Source organism: Rana temporaria, chromosome 6, assembly GCF_905171775.1.
Source record: "Rana temporaria chromosome 6, aRanTem1.1, whole genome shotgun sequence".
NCBI lineage: Eukaryota > Metazoa > Chordata > Amphibia > Anura > Ranidae > Rana > Rana temporaria.
In genome coordinates, this window is record NC_053494.1 from 220,680,925 (window position 1) to 220,699,224 (window position 18,300).

The 18,300-nt window shown below is 45.7% G+C and overlaps 1 protein-coding gene across 2 annotated transcripts in view; it reads right to left on the reverse strand.

Annotated features, from left to right (window-relative positions):
- Positions 1-18,300, reverse strand: part of MYLK (myosin light chain kinase) — a 232,149-nt gene that overhangs the window by 47,993 nt on the left and 165,856 nt on the right. Inside the window, exons 18-20 of one of the 2 annotated variants that reach the window (XM_040358296.1) lie at positions 17,091-17,141; positions 11,424-11,551; positions 10,120-10,273 (exon numbers count right to left, since the gene is read on the reverse strand). In XM_040358296.1, the coding sequence (XP_040214230.1) occupies positions 10,120-10,273; positions 11,424-11,551; positions 17,091-17,141 (333 nt within the window). The remainder of the gene's footprint in view (positions 1-10,119; positions 10,274-11,423; positions 11,552-17,090; positions 17,142-18,300) is intronic. The other variant, XM_040358297.1, reaches the window with a different exon arrangement.

Genomic DNA, 18,300 nt, shown 5'->3' on the forward strand with positions numbered 1-18,300 from the left:
ACTGCTCCTTAGTCTAACTGCCACATTCACCATCCCGGGTCACACTGTTCATTAGTCTAACTGCCACATTCACCATCCTGGGTCACACTGTCCATTAGTCTAACTGCCACATTCACCATCCTGGGTCACACTGTTCCTTAGTCTAACTGCCACATTCACCATCCTGGGTCACACTGTTCCTTAGTCTAACTGCCGCATTCACCATTCTGGGTCACACTGTTCCTTAGTCTAACTGCCACATTCACCATCCTGGGTCACACTGTTCCTTAGTCTAACTGTACATTCACCATCCCTGTCACACTGTTCCTTAGTCTAACTGCCGCATTCACCATCCTGGGTCACACTGTTCCTTAGTCTAACTGCCACATTCACCATCCTGGGTCACACTGCTCCTTAGTCTAACTGCCACTTTTGCCTTTTTTTGGATCACACTGATTTTCTCTGAAGTCTACATTAAAGCGGAGTTGCACCCAAACATTTTACTTCCGCTTTTTGGAACCCCCCCTCTGGTGTCACATTTGGCACCTTTCAGGGGGGGGGAGCAGATACCTGTGTAATCCAGGTATTTTGCTCCCACTTCCGGGCATAGATACCCGAGCCACTCGCAGGTATCTACACCACTTCCAGCTCCTTCTTCCACAGAGAGAGAGACAGAGGCAGAGAGAGACAGAGGCAGAGAGAGACAGAGGCAGGTAGAGAGAGACACAGGCAGGCAGAGAGAGGCAGAGAGAGACAGAGAGAGAGAGGCAGAGAGAGACAGAGAGACAGAGAGAGAGGCAGAGAGAGGCAGAGAAAGGCAGAGAGGCAGAGAGAGACAGAGGCAGGCAGAAAGAGACACAGGCAGGCAGAGAGAGACAGAGGCAGGCAGAGAGAGACAGAGGCAGGCAGAGGCAGAGAAAGACAGGCACAGAGAGAGGCAGAGAAAGACAGAGGCAGAGAGAGAGAGGGGGGCACAGAGAGAGAGAGAGGGAGGCAGAGAGAGAGGCAGAGAGAGAGAGGGGCAGAGGCAGAGAGAGAGAAAGAAAGGCAGAGAGAGAGAGAGAGAGGCAGAGAGAGAGAGGCAGGCAGAAAGAGACACTGGCAGGCAGAGAGAGAGAGAGGCAGAGAGAGAGAGAGGCAGAGAGAGTTACTGTAGGCAGGACAGTATAGCGGTCAGTGTAGTATAGTGGTCAGTTTAGTTCTTGGTGTGGTATACACCACTGGAGAGCGCTGAAAGCTAAACATTGGCCTGGGCAGGAAGGGAGTAAAAGTGCCCGGTAGGCAAGTGGTTAAAACATAAGCAAGATATTTTTAGAAACAGTGTGTCAAATAAAAGCCTTATGTGTTCTTAAAGACAAAAACAAACACACAATGTAACAATTATTTTGTTGCAGAGAAGTTACTGGACACTAAATTTGGGCATCTTGACTTGGATGACGTCCGGTCATGAAGGGGTTAATATGAATTGTTACATTGTAGACATTTCACCCCAAAATACAAAAATACTTTTTTTAAGAAATACAAAACGATCGGACGTCTTCTCACAGATTGGCGCCGATCTCCTAAAAATAAACCCCGAATGTACAAACACGCCGCGGCTTTTACCTCGAAATTCTTCACATTCGCAGCGGTTCCCAAAAAAGTGACATTTAAGGTAACGCGGCGGAACGCGGCGGCGATAAATTGCCTTTCAGTGTAAATAAGATTTCTTCGGAATAACCTTCGGGGGATAATCTCTTTAATCTCACTTAATTGGTCGCGGTCGCGGAGGAATTGGAGGAGCTGGCAACAAAAAGGTTTTCCATTTTGGAAAAGGAATGTGGCTGCGCGCCCGCGCCTCGCGATCGGCTGGATCCTGCGCCCCCGTACGGTGACTGTGCGCTTCCAGCTCGCCGCCGTCCCCTGCGTCGTCACGTCAGACAGAAGCGCCGATTTGCAGGGCTGGCGATCTGCGGATTGTTTACGCGCATTGGAGCCAGCGATCGGCGAACGTTCCAAGTTACTAATTACATAAATAAAGTGTCAGCGAGGAACGTAAAGTCCGGCCGCGTCCAAGTCACGTGATCTGACCTCCCAACCCCCCGACCGCCGCGCACAACGCCGTGATTCTGTTCAGTGTCAAGTGCTTGATTTTCATTTCTCCAGCCTGGAAAGCGACTCGGACACACTTCTCCGCAAGAAAAGGACGCCGTCAGCCAATCACAGGGCACCTTTCATAGATCAGAGCTGTCAGAACACGGCTAGGAGGGAGCTGATTGGTTGCTGAAGTTCACAAATCGCCCCTTTGCTTGATTATCAGAGGCTGGGGGCACATAAGAGGGGGTTAGTATTGGGGTTACAAAGAGGATTAGTGTTAGGGTTACAAAGAGGATTAGTGTTAGGGTTACAAAGAGGATTCGTATTTGGGATGCATGGAGAATTAGTAGTAGGGTTTATTTGGGGGATTAGTGTTAGGGTTACAGGGAGGGTTAGTATTGGGGTCACATGGAGAGTTGGTGTTAGGGGTTAAAGGGAAGGTTAATGTCAGGAATACATGGAGGTTTAGTGTTACATGGAGGTTTAGGGTTAGGGTTACATGGAGGTTTTTTAGTGTTAGGGTTACATGGAGGTTTAGTGTTAGTGTTAAAAAGAGGACTAGTATTGGGGATGCATGGAGGATTAGTAGTAGGGTTTCCAGAATGGTTATTTGGAGAATTAGTGTTAGGGTTACAGGGAGGTGTAGTGTTGGGATTACAGGGGCATTAGTGTTGGGGTTACAGGGGGATTAGTGTTGGGATTACAGGGGGATTAGTGTTGGGATTACAGGGGGATTAGTGTTGGGATTACAGGGAGGGTTATTGTTAGGGTTACAGGGGGTTAGTGTTGGGGTTACAGGGGGTTAGTGTTGGGGTTACAGGGAGGGTTAGTGTTGGGGTTACAGGGAGGATTAGTGTTAGGGTTACAGGGGGGATTAGTGTTGGGATTACAGGGAGGGTAGTGTTAGGGTTACAGGGGGGATTAGTGTTAGGGTTACAGGGAGGATTAGTGTTAGGGTTACAGGGAGGATTAGTGTTAGGGTTACAGGGAGGATTAGTGTTAGGGTTACAGGGAGGATTAGTGTTAGGGTTACAGGGAGGATTAGTGTTAGGGTTACAGGGAGGATTAGTGTTAGGGTTACAGGGAGGATTAGTGTTAGGGTTACAGGGGGGATTAGTGTTGGGATTACAGGGAGGGTAGTGTTAGGGTTACAGGGGGGATTAGTGTTAGGGTTACAGGGGGATTAGTGTTGGGATTACAGGGAGGGTAGTGTTAGGGTTACAGGGGGGGTTAGTGTTAGGGTTACATGGAGGTTTAGTGTTAGGGTTACAGGGGGATTAGTGTTAGGGTTACAGGGAGGATTAGTGTTACAGGGAGGATTAGTGTTAAGGTTACAGAGACGATTAGTGTTAGGGTTACAGGGGGATTGGTGTTAGGGTTACAGGGGGATTAGTGTTAGGGTTACAGGGGGGATTAGTGTTAGGGTTACAGGGTGCCTTTGGAGGACAGGACTGGAGTGTCACATGACAGCACAGTGACTCAGGGGGTCTCCTTCCTCGTTCTTCTCCTTCCTCTAAGTTCAGTTTTAGGACCAGGACATGCCGAGCTTCTCATTAAAATCCCCTTTTGTCTCCTGGGCGCAGTGGGCGGGTCTCGCCGTGTAAAACGCCGTCAGCTGAGATCTCAGAGTTCCCGATGACATTATCACCCCATCACTTTATTACTCATCTTGTCTATATAGACCCCCAATAGGGGTTTGTATAGAGCAGAGCGCCCCCCGTTGGTGGTGTGGCGTCCCTCCAGCACCCTCCGGCCCGCGGCGCAGAGAAACGCACATCCTGAATGTATAGAGAAGAGAGAGGTCTGGAGCCAGTTGGATGATCTCCATGCCGTCAGCACTGGCAGAATCTCAGCACTGGGAGAGAAGAGAGCCATAAAAGGTCACAGAGAAGGAGCGCAGACGGGGGTCTGGGATGCAGCTTCTCACAACCAGCTGTATTCCATGTCCCCGTAACAAGGGGCCACTAAACACGGGATCCGTCCTGTACACCCCAGCGGGGGAGGGGAGCGGAGGGTGCAGGTCTTCCACAAATACAGCTAAAAACATCCAGAAACATCTAAAGGGCAAAACAACATGATATACAGAGGAAGGGATAGTGTTGGGGGCCAAAGATGAACCATCAAGGGGTGCAAGAGGGGCCCTTCATGGCTTTCTGTAACCCCAACACTAACCCTCTCTGTAGATTGAAGATTATTCATTTCTGTAACCCCCCAACACCAACCCCCCCTGTAACCCCCAACACCAACCCTTCAATACCCTAAAACCAAACCCCCCTGTAACCCCCGACACCAACCCTTCAATACCCTAAAACCTACCCCCCTGTAACCCCCAACACCAACCCTCCATGTAACCCCCAACACCAACCCCCCCTGTAACCCCCAACACCAACCCCCCCTGTAACCCCCAACCCTTCAATACCCTAAAACCTACCCCCCTGTAACCCCCAACACCAGCCCTCCCTGTAACCCCCAACACCAACCCCCCCTGTAACCCCCAGCACCAACCCTTCAATACCCTAAAACCAACCCCCCCTGTAACCCCCCCAACACCAACCCTCCCTGTAACCCCTAACACCAACCCTTCAATACCCTAAAACCAACCCCCCCTGTAACCCCCAACACCAACCCTTCAATACCCTAAAACCTACCCCCCTGTAACCCCCCCAACACCAACCCCCCTGTAACCCCCCAACACCAACCCTTCAATACCATAAAACCTATCCCCCCTGTAACCCCCAACACCAACCCACCAATACTCTAAAACCTACCCCCCCTGTAACCCCCAACATCAACCCTCCATGTAACCCCCAACACCAACCCCCCCTGTAACCCCCAACACCAACCCTTCAATATCCTAAAACCTACCCCCCTGTAACCCCCAACACCAACCCTCCCTGTAGATTGAAGATTATTCATCCCTGTAACCCCCCAACACCAACCCCCCCTGTAATCCCCAACACTAACCCTTCAATACCCTAAAACCAACCCCCCCATAACCCTAACACTCACCGTCCTCATTACCCTAACAAAAACAACCTTCTAACCCTAATCCTCCCTGTAACCCTAACCAACCCACTAACCCTAACTCCACGCCCCCTTTATCCTAACACTAACCAACTCACTAACCCCGACTCTAATCCTTCCTGTAACCCTAATACTACCCCCCTTGCCTTAACCAGTCCTCTAACCCTAACTCCAATCCTTCCTAACACTAACAAACCCCCACTAACCCTAACTCCAATAATCCCAGTAACCCTAACACTAACCCCCCTGACCAGTCTGCTAACCCTAACTACAATCCTCCCTGTAACTCTAACACTAATCAACCCTTAAACCCTAACTCTAATCCTTCCTGTAACTCTAACACTACCCCCCCTTACCCTAACCATATCTCTATCCCTAACCACAATCCTCCCTGTAACCCTAACACTAATGCCCCGAACTACAGATGGAAAAAGTCGGACAGACTTTTTCCTTTGGAAATTCCGACCGTGTGTGTGCCCCATCGGAAATTCTGAGGAATTCCGTCTGAGTTTAGATAGAAAACAAGGTCCGGCCGTGTGTACGGGGCTTTACCCTCCTGTATCCAAACACTAATCAACCCTCTAACCCTTACTCTAATCCTTCCTGTAACCCTAACGCCCCTTTATCCTAACACTAATCAACCCACTAACCCTAACACTAATCCTCCCTGTAACCCTAACACCCCTATATCCTAACACTAATCAACCCACTAAACCTAACACTAATCCTCCCTGTAACCCTAACACTAATCCTCCCTGTAACCCTAACACTAATCCCCCTGTAACCCTAACACTAATCCTCCCTGTAACCCTAACGCCCCTATATCCTAACACTAATCAACCCACTAACCCTAACACTAATCCTCCCTGTAACCCTAACACTAATCCTCCCTGTAACCCTAACACTAATCCTCCCTGTAACCCTAACGCCCCTATATCCTAACACTAATCCTCCCTGTAACCCTAACACTAATCCTCCCTGTAACCCCAACACTAATCCTCCCTGTAACCCTAACACTAATCCTCCCTGTAACCCTAACACTAATCCTCCCTGTAACCCTAACACTAATCCTCCCTGTAACCCTAACACTAATCCTCCCTGTAACCCTAACACTAATCCTCCCTGTAACCCTAACACTAACCCCTTACCCTAACCAGTCCTCTAACCTTAACTCCAATCCTTCCTGTAAATCTAACACTTACCCCCTTTATACTAACACTAACCAACCCTTAAACCCTAACTCTAATCCTTCCTGTAACCCTAACACTACCCCCCTTACCCTAACCAATTCTCTAACCACAATCCTCCCTGTAACCCTAACACTAAACCTCCTGTATCCAAACACTAACCAACCCTCTAACCCTAACTCTCTCTGTAACCCTAACACTCACCCTCCTCATTACCCTAACAAAAAAACAACCTTCTAACCCTAATCTTCCCTGTAACCCTAACCAACCCTCTAACCCCAACTCCAAGCCCCCTTTATCCTAACACTAACCCACCCACTAGCCCCAACTCTAATCCTCCCAGTAACCATAACACTAACCCCCCTTACCCTAACCAGTCCGCTATCCTTAACTAAAATCCTCCCTGTAAATCTAACACTTACACCCTTTATACTAACACTAACCAACCCTTAAACACTAACTCTAATCCTTCCTGTAACCCTAACACTACCCCCCTTACCCTAACCAATTCTCTAACCACAATCCTCCCTGTAACCCTAACACTACCCCCCTATATCCTAACACTAACCAACCCTCTAACCCCAACTCTAATACTTCCTGTAAAACGAACCCTCCCTGTAACCCAGACACTAACCCCCCCCATTACTTTAACACTATCTCGCTAATCCGAACTCTAAACCTTCCTGTAACCCTAACACTAACCCACTTTTTCTCTAATCCCCCCATTACCTTAACACTAACTCTAATCTTTCCTGTAACACCAGCACTAAAAGATTTCCTGCAGTAGTTTGTGTCTCTGCCCCTCCCACAATGGTGATATTTCCTGCAGTAGTTTGTGTCTTTGCCCCTCCCACAATGGTGAGATTTCCTGCAGTAGTTTGTGTCTTTGCCCCTCCCACAATGGTGAGATTTCCTGCAGTAGTTTGTGTCTCTGCCCCTCCCACAATGGGGAGATTTCCTGCAGTAGTTTGTGTCTTTGCCCCTCCCACAATGGGGAGATTTCCTGCAGTAGTTTGTGTCTCTGCCCCTCCCACAATGGTGAGATTTCCTGCAGTAGTTTGTGTCTCTGCCCCTCCCACAATGAGGAGATTTCCTGTAGTAGTTGTGTCTCTGCCCCTCCCACAATGATGACATTTCCTGCAGTAGTTTGTGTCTCTGCCCCTCCCACAATGGTGAGATTTCCTGCAGTAGTTTGTGTCTCTGCCCCTCCCACAATGGTGAGATTCTCCTGCAGTAGTTTGTGTCTCTGCCCCTCCCACAATGGTGAGATTCCCCTGCAGTAGTTTGTGTCTCTGCCCCTCCCACAATGGGGAGATTTCCTGCAGTAGTTTGTGTCTCTGCCCCTCCCACAATGGTGAGATTTCCTGCAGTAGTTTGTGTCTCTGCCCCTCCCACAATGATGAGATTTCCCTGCAGTAGTTTGTGTCTCTGCCCCTCCCACAGTGGTGAGATTCCCCTGCAGTAGTTTGTGTCTCTGCCCCTCCCACAATGGTGAGATTTCCCTGCAGTAGTTTGTGTCTCTGCCCCTCCCACAATGGTGAGATTTCCCTGCAGTAGTTTGTGTCTCTGCCCCTCCTGCAGGTGTCTCTCTCTCTCTCTTTGGATCTGGGATTGGCCCTCACTGCCCTCTTGTGATAATATATACGGGAACTCTGGGAGGATCCTGGGAGATATCAGAAGTCGGGAATTGGTCCAGGTTATACGCGGCTCTTTCGTCTCTCTTCATTAAAATTTTTCTCTATTAAGTTTCATAATTCCCCCAATCTGCCCGATCCTCCTCCACAGAGCGCCGGGAATCCATCACAATATTTCAAAATGACCCCCCCCCCATACTTGGCTCCCCCCGAGCGCCCTCTCCATCCAGACTTCACAGAGCGCCGGAATGTCTGAAAACGTGCCGCTCGCAGGATGACCGCCACCGACACGAGTCAATTAAGGAGAAAACAGAAATAAAACGATTCCCTGGAAGACTTCAACGTTCCTCGGGAAACGAGACTCGCCTGGAAGGAGCCTCATAATCTGATCTTCACATTAAGACTCCCCCCCACACACCTGGCTCCCCCACAAGCGCCCTCTCCATCCACACTTCACAGAGCGACGGAATGTCTGAAAACGCGCCACTCGCAGGATGACCGCCATCGACACGAGTCAATTAAAGAGAAAACAGAAATAAAACAATTCCCTGGAAGACTTCAACGTTCCTCGGAAAACGAGACTCGCCTGGAAGGAGCCTCATAATCTGATCTTCACATTAAGACTCCACCCCCTCCACAGTATCAATTTGGAACGGTCGGTTTTTTGAATACCAAAGAAATACAAAGTATCCAAAAACAAAATGTGTTTTATCCCACGATCTGTAGAGGGGAAAAATTGGGGCGTACTCAAAATCTGGAGGAAGATCGAACATGGGACGATCGGGGCAGTAGCGGCTCTAGGCTTTGTGAGGCCTTAGGCAAAATTTTCCCCGCAAAAAAAAATAAAAATGCGTATGTATTATTTTTTTATTAAATGGAGAACTTTATTGATTCCCTTATTTGCCCTTAATTAACGCCAATCACCCCCAATTAACTCCCCTTAGTTCAATTTTTTTTCACCATTGTTATTTTTTTTTTTTTTTCCGCCGTTCTTATTTTCTGCAAAACCGCAAAATGCCAGAAATTGCTGAGGTGTGGGAGGAGCTAGCATTCAGTGGTGTGTCTCTCTCCAGCCAATCGCAGTTCAGGGTGGAGCGACGCTGTAACGCTTTGTTATTCTGATACTCCCGGGAAATCTCCGGATCGCACGGCTTGTTGTATTCATTTATAAAAACGCACAACGTGGGGCGATCTTCCTAAAATAACCCCCGGAATAGATAACAAAGCGAGATCAGCACAACGGCTGTCACAACAAGCCGGGACCCTCAGGGAGGTCACCCTACAGAATATAATGTTACCTGTATTCTGGGCTCTCACTGGTATCCGGAACATTATCTGGGGGGGCACTGATTAGTGACCAGATCTGAATCTCATTATATCCTATCGTTCCATGCGGGAGAAAGGCAACCTGGAAAATATCTGATATAGATGGCACCCCCCCCCTGACACTTTGCTACAATGTTGTGTAGTGAGTGTACAGCTTGTATAACAGTGTAAATTTGCTGTCCCCTCAAAATAACACAACACACACACACACTGGCAACAAAAGTGAGTACACTCCCTAAGTGAAACTGTCCAAATTGGGGCCCAATTAGCCATTTTCCCTCCCCCCGGTGTCATGTGACTCGTTAGTGTTACAAGGTCTCAGGTGTGATAAATTTGGTGTTATCGCTCTCACTCTCTCATACTGGTCACTGGAAGGACAACATGGCCCCTCATGGCAAAGAACTCTCTGAGGATCTGATATAAAGAATTGTGTCTCTACATAAAGATGGCCGAGGATATAAGAAGATCGCCAAGACCCTGAAACTGAGCTGCAGCACGGGGGCCAAGACCACCCAGCGGTATAACAGGACGGGTTCCCCTCAGAACAGGCCTCACCATGGTCCACCAGAGTTGAGGTCACGTGATCAGCGTCATATCCAGAGGTTGTCTTTGGGAAATAGACGTATGAGTGCTGCCAGCATTGCTGCAGAGGGTGAAGTGGTGGGGGGTAGGGGTCAGCCTGTCAGTGCTCAGACCATACGCCGCACACTGCATCAAATTGGTCTGCATGGCTGTCATGTCAGAAGGAAGCATCTGCAATGCACTTATCTTACATTAATACAAAGGGGAAATGCACTTATCTTACAATATGGCATGGGGCGATGCACTTATTTCACATTATTACACAGGGGTGATGCACTTATCTCACACACCGAGGCGATGCCGGGACTCACCGAATACGGTCAGGTTGACCTGGGCTTGCTTGGAGCCCTGCTTGTTCTCCACCACCAGCGTGTAGCAGCCGCAGTGCTCCTGGCGGGCACATGAGATGGTCAGTTTGCTGGAGTCCTCCGAGCTCTCCACCTTGATGAACTCACTGTCTTTGATCTGATAGTAGAGAGAGCCGAGCGTTAGAAGAGTAAAGAGTCAATGGGCCCCCAATGTGCACAGATAAGGGCCCCTGATGCAGACAGATAAAGCACCAAGATGTACAGAGATGGGGCCCCTGATGCAGACAGATGAAGCCCCCCAATGGACACAGATGGAGTTTCTCAATGTGCACAACTGAGGTCCCAACATACTCAGACGGGGACCCTTCATGTGTAGAGGGCCCCGATATGGTAAGAAGCTCCCAATATACATAGATGAGGCTCTTCTCATTTCCTATGGTGTCTCTAAAAACTAAAAACTCCACAAACACACCCCCCACACACACACACACACAAACCCCCCTCACACACACCCCCACACAAACCCCCCCCACACCCCTCCCACACAAACACACACACCCCCACACACACACACAAACCCCCACACACACAAACCCCCCCCACACACACACAACCCCCCCACACACACACACAAACTCCTCACACACAACCCCCCCCCCCACACACACAAACCCCCCCCCCACACACACACACCCACACACACACCCCCCCACACACACACACACCCCCCCCCCCACACATACACCCCCACACACTCCCCCCCACACACACACTCCCCCACACACATCCACACCCCCACACACACACACATCCCCCCCCCCACACACACACACACACCCCCCCACACACACACACTCCCCCCCACACACACACAAACCACACACACACACCCCCCACACCCCCTCCCACACACACACACACACCCCCCCACACACACACACTCCCCCACACACACACTCCTCCCCCCCCCACACACACAAACCCCACACACACACACACTCCCCCCCCACACACCCACCCCCCCCCCCCCACCCCCACCCACACCCCCCCCACACACAAACACACCCCACCACACACACATCGTGGCCGCCGGTGCGCGTGCCCAATCTTTTAAATGGGAAAACAATGCGTGTTCAATGCCCCCCCCCCCAAATAATAAACATTGTATATCATTGGTGACAGGAGGGGTGTGGTCCTGTGATCCCCCCACCACTCCACTCCACGTTTTCCAATCTTATTTCGTATCATCGATCGGTCTGATCAATGGGCTCCATCATCTCATCACATAATCAATAATCAATAATCACCTCTCTCTTGAACTTCATCCAGGTGCAGGTGATCGGCGGCATCCCGGCCACTTTGGACAGAAGCACCACATTCTCCCCGGCGCGGACTTTCTGGTCTTCGGGAAATTGGAGGATTTGGGGTACAGACGCTGGAGGGGGGGAGGGGGGGAAACAACACAAAATGTAACATCAACCAAAATCCATCCTCATTACTGGCAGTCAAGTCTTGGCGCTAATATTATATAGAACAGTGGTTCTCAACCTGGGGGGCCGGGACCCCCTTGGGGGGTCAAATGAGGATTTTCCAGGGGTCGGCAAAACCTGGGCTGTTCCTGAAGCCCGCGGCCACCCACTCGGCCTCTTCACAGCCGCCCATTCAGTTCACAGCATAGCTGAGGGGCGGGGACTAGTGGTCAGCTGACTGGTGAGGAATGTGAAGTGGGAGGGGTTGGAGGAGACCCTATCTGCTGATTTCGGCATAGGTGTCACTGCTACTGATCCCAACTCCCCACCAGCACTGCCACTGATCCCAACTCCCCGCCAGCACTGCCACTGATCCCAACTCCCCGCCAGCACTGCCACTGATCCCAACTCCCCACCAGCACTGCCACTGATCCCAACTCCCCGCCAGCACTGCCACTGATCCCAACTCCCCGCCAGCACTGCCACTGATCCCAACTCCCCGCCAGCACTGCCACTGATCCCAACTCCCCGCCAGCACTGCCACTGATCCCAACTCCCCGCCAGCACTGCCACTGATCCCAACTTCCCGCCAGCACTGCCACTGATCCCAACTTCCCGCCAGCACTGCCACTGATCCCAACTCCCCGCCAGCACTGCCACTGATCCCAACTCCCCGCCAGCACTGCCACTGATCCCAACTCCCCGCCAGCACTGCCACTGATCCCAACTCCCCGCCAGCACTGCTACTGATCCCAACTCCCCGCCAGCACTGCCACTGATCCCAACTCCCTGCCAGCATTGCCACTGATCCCAACTCCCCACCAGCACTGCCACTGATCCCAACTCCCCGCCAGCACTGCCACTGATCCCAACTCCCCACCAGCACTGCCACTGATCCCAACTCACCGCCAGCACTGACACTGATCCCAACTCCCCACCAGCACTGCCTCTGATCCCAAATTCCCGCCAGCACTGCCACTGATCCCAACTCTCCACCAGCTCTGCCACTGATCCCAACTTCCCGCCAGCACTGCCACTGATCCCAACTCCCCGCCAGCACTGCCACTGATCCCAACTCCCCGCCAGCACTGCCACTGATCCCAACTTCCCGCCAGCGCTGCCACTCATCCCAACTCCCCGCCAGCACTGTCACTAATCCCAACTCCCCGCCAGCACTGCCACTGATCCCAACTCCCCACTAGCACTGCCACTGATCCCAACTCCCCGCCAGCACTGTCACTAATCCCAACTCCCCACCAGCACTGCCACTGATCCCAACTCCCCACCAGCACTGCCACTGATCCCAACTCCCCACAAGCTCTGCCACTGATCCCAACTCCCCGCCAGCACTGCCACTGATCCCAACTTCCCGCCAGCACTGCCACTGATCCCAACTCCCCACAAGCTCTGCAACTGATCCCAAATCCCTGCCGACAACCCACGATAGGAAAATAATTTTACGGTTAGGGGTCCCCACAACTTGGGAAATGTTATCAAGGGGTCACGGCACTAGACAGGTTGAGAACCACTGATATAGAAGGACCTATAAATGTAAAAAAAAAAAAAAAGAAGTGAATAATCAGTGCCTTGAAAAAGTATTCATACCCCTTGACATTCCCCACATGTTCTCATGTTACATCCAAAAACGTAAATGTATTTTATTGGGATTTTATGTGAGAGACACAAAGTGTCACATAATTGTGAAGAGGAAGGAAAATTATACAAATAAATATGTGAAAAGTGTGTGGGGGGGGAGGAGGCATTTGTATTCAGCCCCCTTTACTCTGATAACTAAAATCTAGAGGAACCAATTGCCTTCAGAAGTCACCTAATTAGTAAATAGAGTCCACCTGTGTGTCATGTAATCTCAGTATAAATACAGCTGTTCTATGAAGCCCTCAGAGGTTTGTTAGTGATTATTTGTATCATTTATCATTTTCCTTCCACTTCACAATTATGTGACACTTTGTGTCTCTCACATAAAATAACAATAAAATACATTTAGGTTTTTGGCTGTAACCTGACAAGATGTGGAACATTCAAGGGGTATGAATACTTTTTCAAGGCACTGTATATGAATATTTATCATGTGATCCTCCTCATGCCGAAGAGGGAATTTCCTCTGGAGAGATTTCCTCCCACTTCCTGTTGTGTCTCTGGGACAGGAAGTGATTATTCGCCATTAACAGCACTACAGACCTCACAGAGATTCAGAACCTTTCCAAAAAATAAAAAGGAAAAAAAATAGTTTGGGTCGGAGTTATACTTTGTGGTGACTCCGCCTCCATGTCTGGGGTTGTGGGTGTGGTTACTTTTGAGCGACTCGAAAAAAATATAACAAACACCCACCAAAATTAAAGAAAAGCATTATAGAAAGTGTAACATTGTTATAGTATAAATGACATCCTCCTTTATTACAATATCACTGTATCGTTACATTGTACTGTACATTGTACTAGATTCTGTGCAATTCGATTCGATCCGAATTCGTTTTTTTTTTTATCTAATTTAGACAAAACCCATTTAACACATTTTTCAGAATACTCGGAAATTCAAATATTCAAAAATTAAAAATTTAGAAGATTTGAAAATCCGAATATTTAGAAATTTGAAAAATCGGAATTCGACATTTCCAAAAGTTCGGAAATTCGGAAAAATAGAAATGAAAATGCAAACATTCAAAAGAACGAAAATAAGAAAAAAAAATCCCAAAATTCGAAAACACAAAAATTCAAAAACCCAAAAATCTGAAATAATAACTAACTAATAATATCTTAACTATTCCTAAACTATTAAATTATAGGTTCCTTTCAAATTTGGCTTTTTAGTGAATGTAACTTATACGAATTTATCCGAAAATAACGAATGCCGCATCTAAACAAATGGAGCATAACAAATTACTTTTTATTATTATTTATTATTAATTGATTCCATTTCATTTGTTTAGATGCGGCATTCGTTATTTTGGATAATTCGTAACTTTAGATACATTCGTATTCGTTACGTTCACTAACAGCCACATTTGAAAGGAAATTCCAATACCGATCATTTAATAGTTAGTTATCATTTAGAATTTTCTGATTTATGGATTTTTCTTTCTTATTTATTTTCTTTCTTATTTTTGAATTCCAAATTTATGAATTTATCACAAAAAAAACAAAAAAAAATGAATGAAACGAAAAGTGAACAATTTTTTTTCAATACCTATAATTTAATAGTTATTGTTTAGAATTTTTGTTCTTTCGATTTTTTCCTTTCTTATTTTTGGATTTTTTGAATTTAAGAATTTTCGGATAAATTATTTTTCGTTACGGTCGCCAACAACCAAATTTGAAAGGAAATTCCAATACCTATGATTTAATAGTTAGTTATTATTTTGAATCTTTGGGTTTTCATTCTTTCGATTTTTCCTTTCTAATTTTTGGATTTTCGGATAAATTCGTTACGTTCACTAACAGCCAAATTTGAAAGGAAATTCCAATACCTATTATTTAATAGTTAGTTATTATTTTGAATCTTTGGGTTTTCATTCTTTCGATTTTTTCCTTTCTTATTTTTGGATTTTAGAATTTCAGAATTTTCAGATAAATTATTTTTCGTTACGGTCGCTAGCAACCAAATTTGAAAGAAAATTCCAATACCTATCATTTAATAGTTAGTTATCATTTAGAATTTTCGGATTTTCTTTCTTATTTTTGAATTCCGAATTTATGAATTTACCAAAAAAAAAAAAAAACAACAAAAAATGAATGAAACGAAAAGTGAATTTTTTTTTTTCAATACCTATAATTTAATAGTTATTATTTAGAATTTTAGGATTTTTGTTCTTTCGATTTTTCCTTTCTTATTTTTGGACTTTTGAATTTCAGAATTTTCAGATAAATTATTTTTCATCATGGTCACCAACAACCAAATTTGAAAGGAAATTCCAATAACTATGATTTAATAGTTGGTTATTATTTTGAATCTTTGGATTTTCATTCTTTCGATTTTTTCCTTTCTAATTTTTGGATTTTCTAATTTCCCGAATTTTCGGATAAATTTGTTACGTTCACTAACAGCCACATTTGAAAGGAAATTCCAATACCTATCATTTAATAGTTAGTTATCATTTAGAATTTTTGGATTTTCTTTCTTATTTCTTTTCTTTCTTATTTTTGAATTCCGAATTTATGAATTTACCAAATAAAAAAAAACAACAAAAAATGAATGAAACGAAAAGTGAACAATTTTTTTCAATACCTATAATTTAATAGTTATTTAGAATTTTGGGATTTTTGTTCATTCGATTTTTGCTTTCTTATTTTTGGATTTTCGAATTTCAGAATTTTCAAATAAATTATTTTTCATTACAGTCGCTAACAACCAAATTTGAAAGGAAATTCCAATATCTATGATTTAATAGTTAGTTATCATTTAGAATTTTTAGATTTTTGGATTTTCTTTCTTATTTCTTTTCTTTCTTATTTTTTAATTCCGAATTTATGAATTTACCAAAAAAAAATTAAAAATTAATGAAACGAAACGTGAACATTTTTTTTTCAATACCTATAATTTAATAGTTATTATTTCGAATTTTAGGATTTTTGTTCTTTCGATTTTTCCTTTCATATTTTTGGATTTTTGAATTTCAGAATTTTCAGATAAATAATTTTTCGTTACAGTCACTAACAGCCAAATTTGAAAGGAAATTCCAATACCTATGATTTAATAGTTCGTTATTTTTTGGGGAATTTAGTATTTTCTTTCTTATTTCTTTTCTTTCTTATTTTTAAATTCCGAATTTATGAATTTACCAAAAAAAAAAAAAAAAACTAAAAATGAATAAAACGAAAAGTGAACAATTTTTTTTCAATACCTATAATTTAATAGTTATTTAGAATTTTTTGGATTTTTGTTCTTTCGAATTTTTTCCTTTCTTATTTTTGGATTTTTGAATTTCAGAATTTTCAAATAAATTATTTTTCGTTACGGTCGCTAACAACCAAATTTGAAAGGAAATTCCAATACCTATGATTTAATAGTTATTTAGAATTTTTGGATTTTTGTTCTTTCTATTTTTACTTTCTTGTTTTTGAATTTTCGAATTTCAGAATTTTCGGATAAATTATTTTTCGTTATGGTCGCTAACAACCAAATTTGAAAGCAAATTCCAATACCTATGATTTAATAGTTAGTAATTATTTTGAATCTTTGGATTTTCATTCTTTCGATTTTTCCAAAACCTATAATTTAATTATTATTTTTTTTAGAATTTTTGGATATTCTTTCTTATTTTCGAATTCCAAATTTCCAAAAAAAAAAAAAAAACGAAAAGCGAACAAATTTTTCAGCAGTGCACGTCTACATTGTATCATTATAGCGTGATCGTATTATCTGATCGCCACCAGTACCGGCGGCTTCTGTTGCCGCTACGGTTTATAACGGTCTAAGAATTGCTCAATATTGGGGAGTCCTGATTGGCAGTCGTCACATAACGGGGGAGGGGCTTGTCAATCCTTCTACCTGCTTTAGGGGGGGTCTTCGGAGCTGCCTTCCTCTTGATGGTGGCCCCATCTGGAAGGAAAGCGCAAGGACTTAATACAAGTCTTAATGAGGGCGGGAGGAGAGGCGGAGCCATGCTGCGATATGAGATGATGAATGGATTCCAGATACGTGGATCTGCTCCGTGTTACATGATGGGCATGAGATGGGATTAGTAGCCATGAGGGTTACGTTATAAGCGGAAGGTCACCAGGGGGCGTTGCAGTCACTGCGACATGAAGCGGTTACGTGACAATGCCGTGATGTCATCACCGCCTTTCTCTTACAAAGAAAGTTTAGGATCTGCTCACCGGCCTCTAGGGGGCGACACTTCTCGTAAAATAACAGCAACGCGTTTCATGCGATTAAAATAAGCGGCTGATCGGTGGACGATTGATGACAGATGGAGTTAAAATAGAGATGAGGATGAGGATGAGGATGGAGGGCGGAGAGAACAAGGTTTTACATTCAGTAATAAATCCTTTTAATAAAATTGTTACATTTGTTTCCAAAGTTTGTAACAAAAACAATAAAAAAAATAAAAAAAACAATACAGATGAAGTAAAAACACTTCCTGTTATCGGCCCCTTTCACGTCGATCAGAAGAGAAATGCCCCCCTATAAAATATTATGGAACTGCTCGCTGCATTTCTGGTTTGAAGCCGTACCTCCAGTGGCGTCGCTAGGGGGTGGCTACTGGGGAAATAGCCCCGAATCTGGAGCCCATAGAACCCCGAGTCTCTTACTTAGGATTGGCTCGGGGTTCCATCTGCTCAGGAACATGACTAGTTAATGTTACCAGGCACAAGTTCTTATCTATATTCAGCACTTGACGTCCACTTCTATACCGATCTGCCGGGAACCACAGCCCCCCCTGATGTAAGGGGGAGGCTCTCTGGGAACCCTGATGTAAGGAAGGGGCTCTCTGGGGATCTTGATGTAAGGAAGGGGCTCTCTGGGGATCTTGATGTAAGGGGGGCTCTCTAAGGATCTTGAAATAAGGGGGGCTCTCTGGAAATATTGATGTAAGGGGGGGCTCTCTGAGGACCCTGATGTAAGGGGGGGCTCTCTGGGGATCTTGATGTAAGGGGGGCTCTCTAAGGATCTTGATGTAAGGGGGGCTCTCTGGGGTCCCTGATGTAAGGAAGGGGCTCTCTGGAAATATTGATGTAAGGGGGAGGCTCTCTGGGGA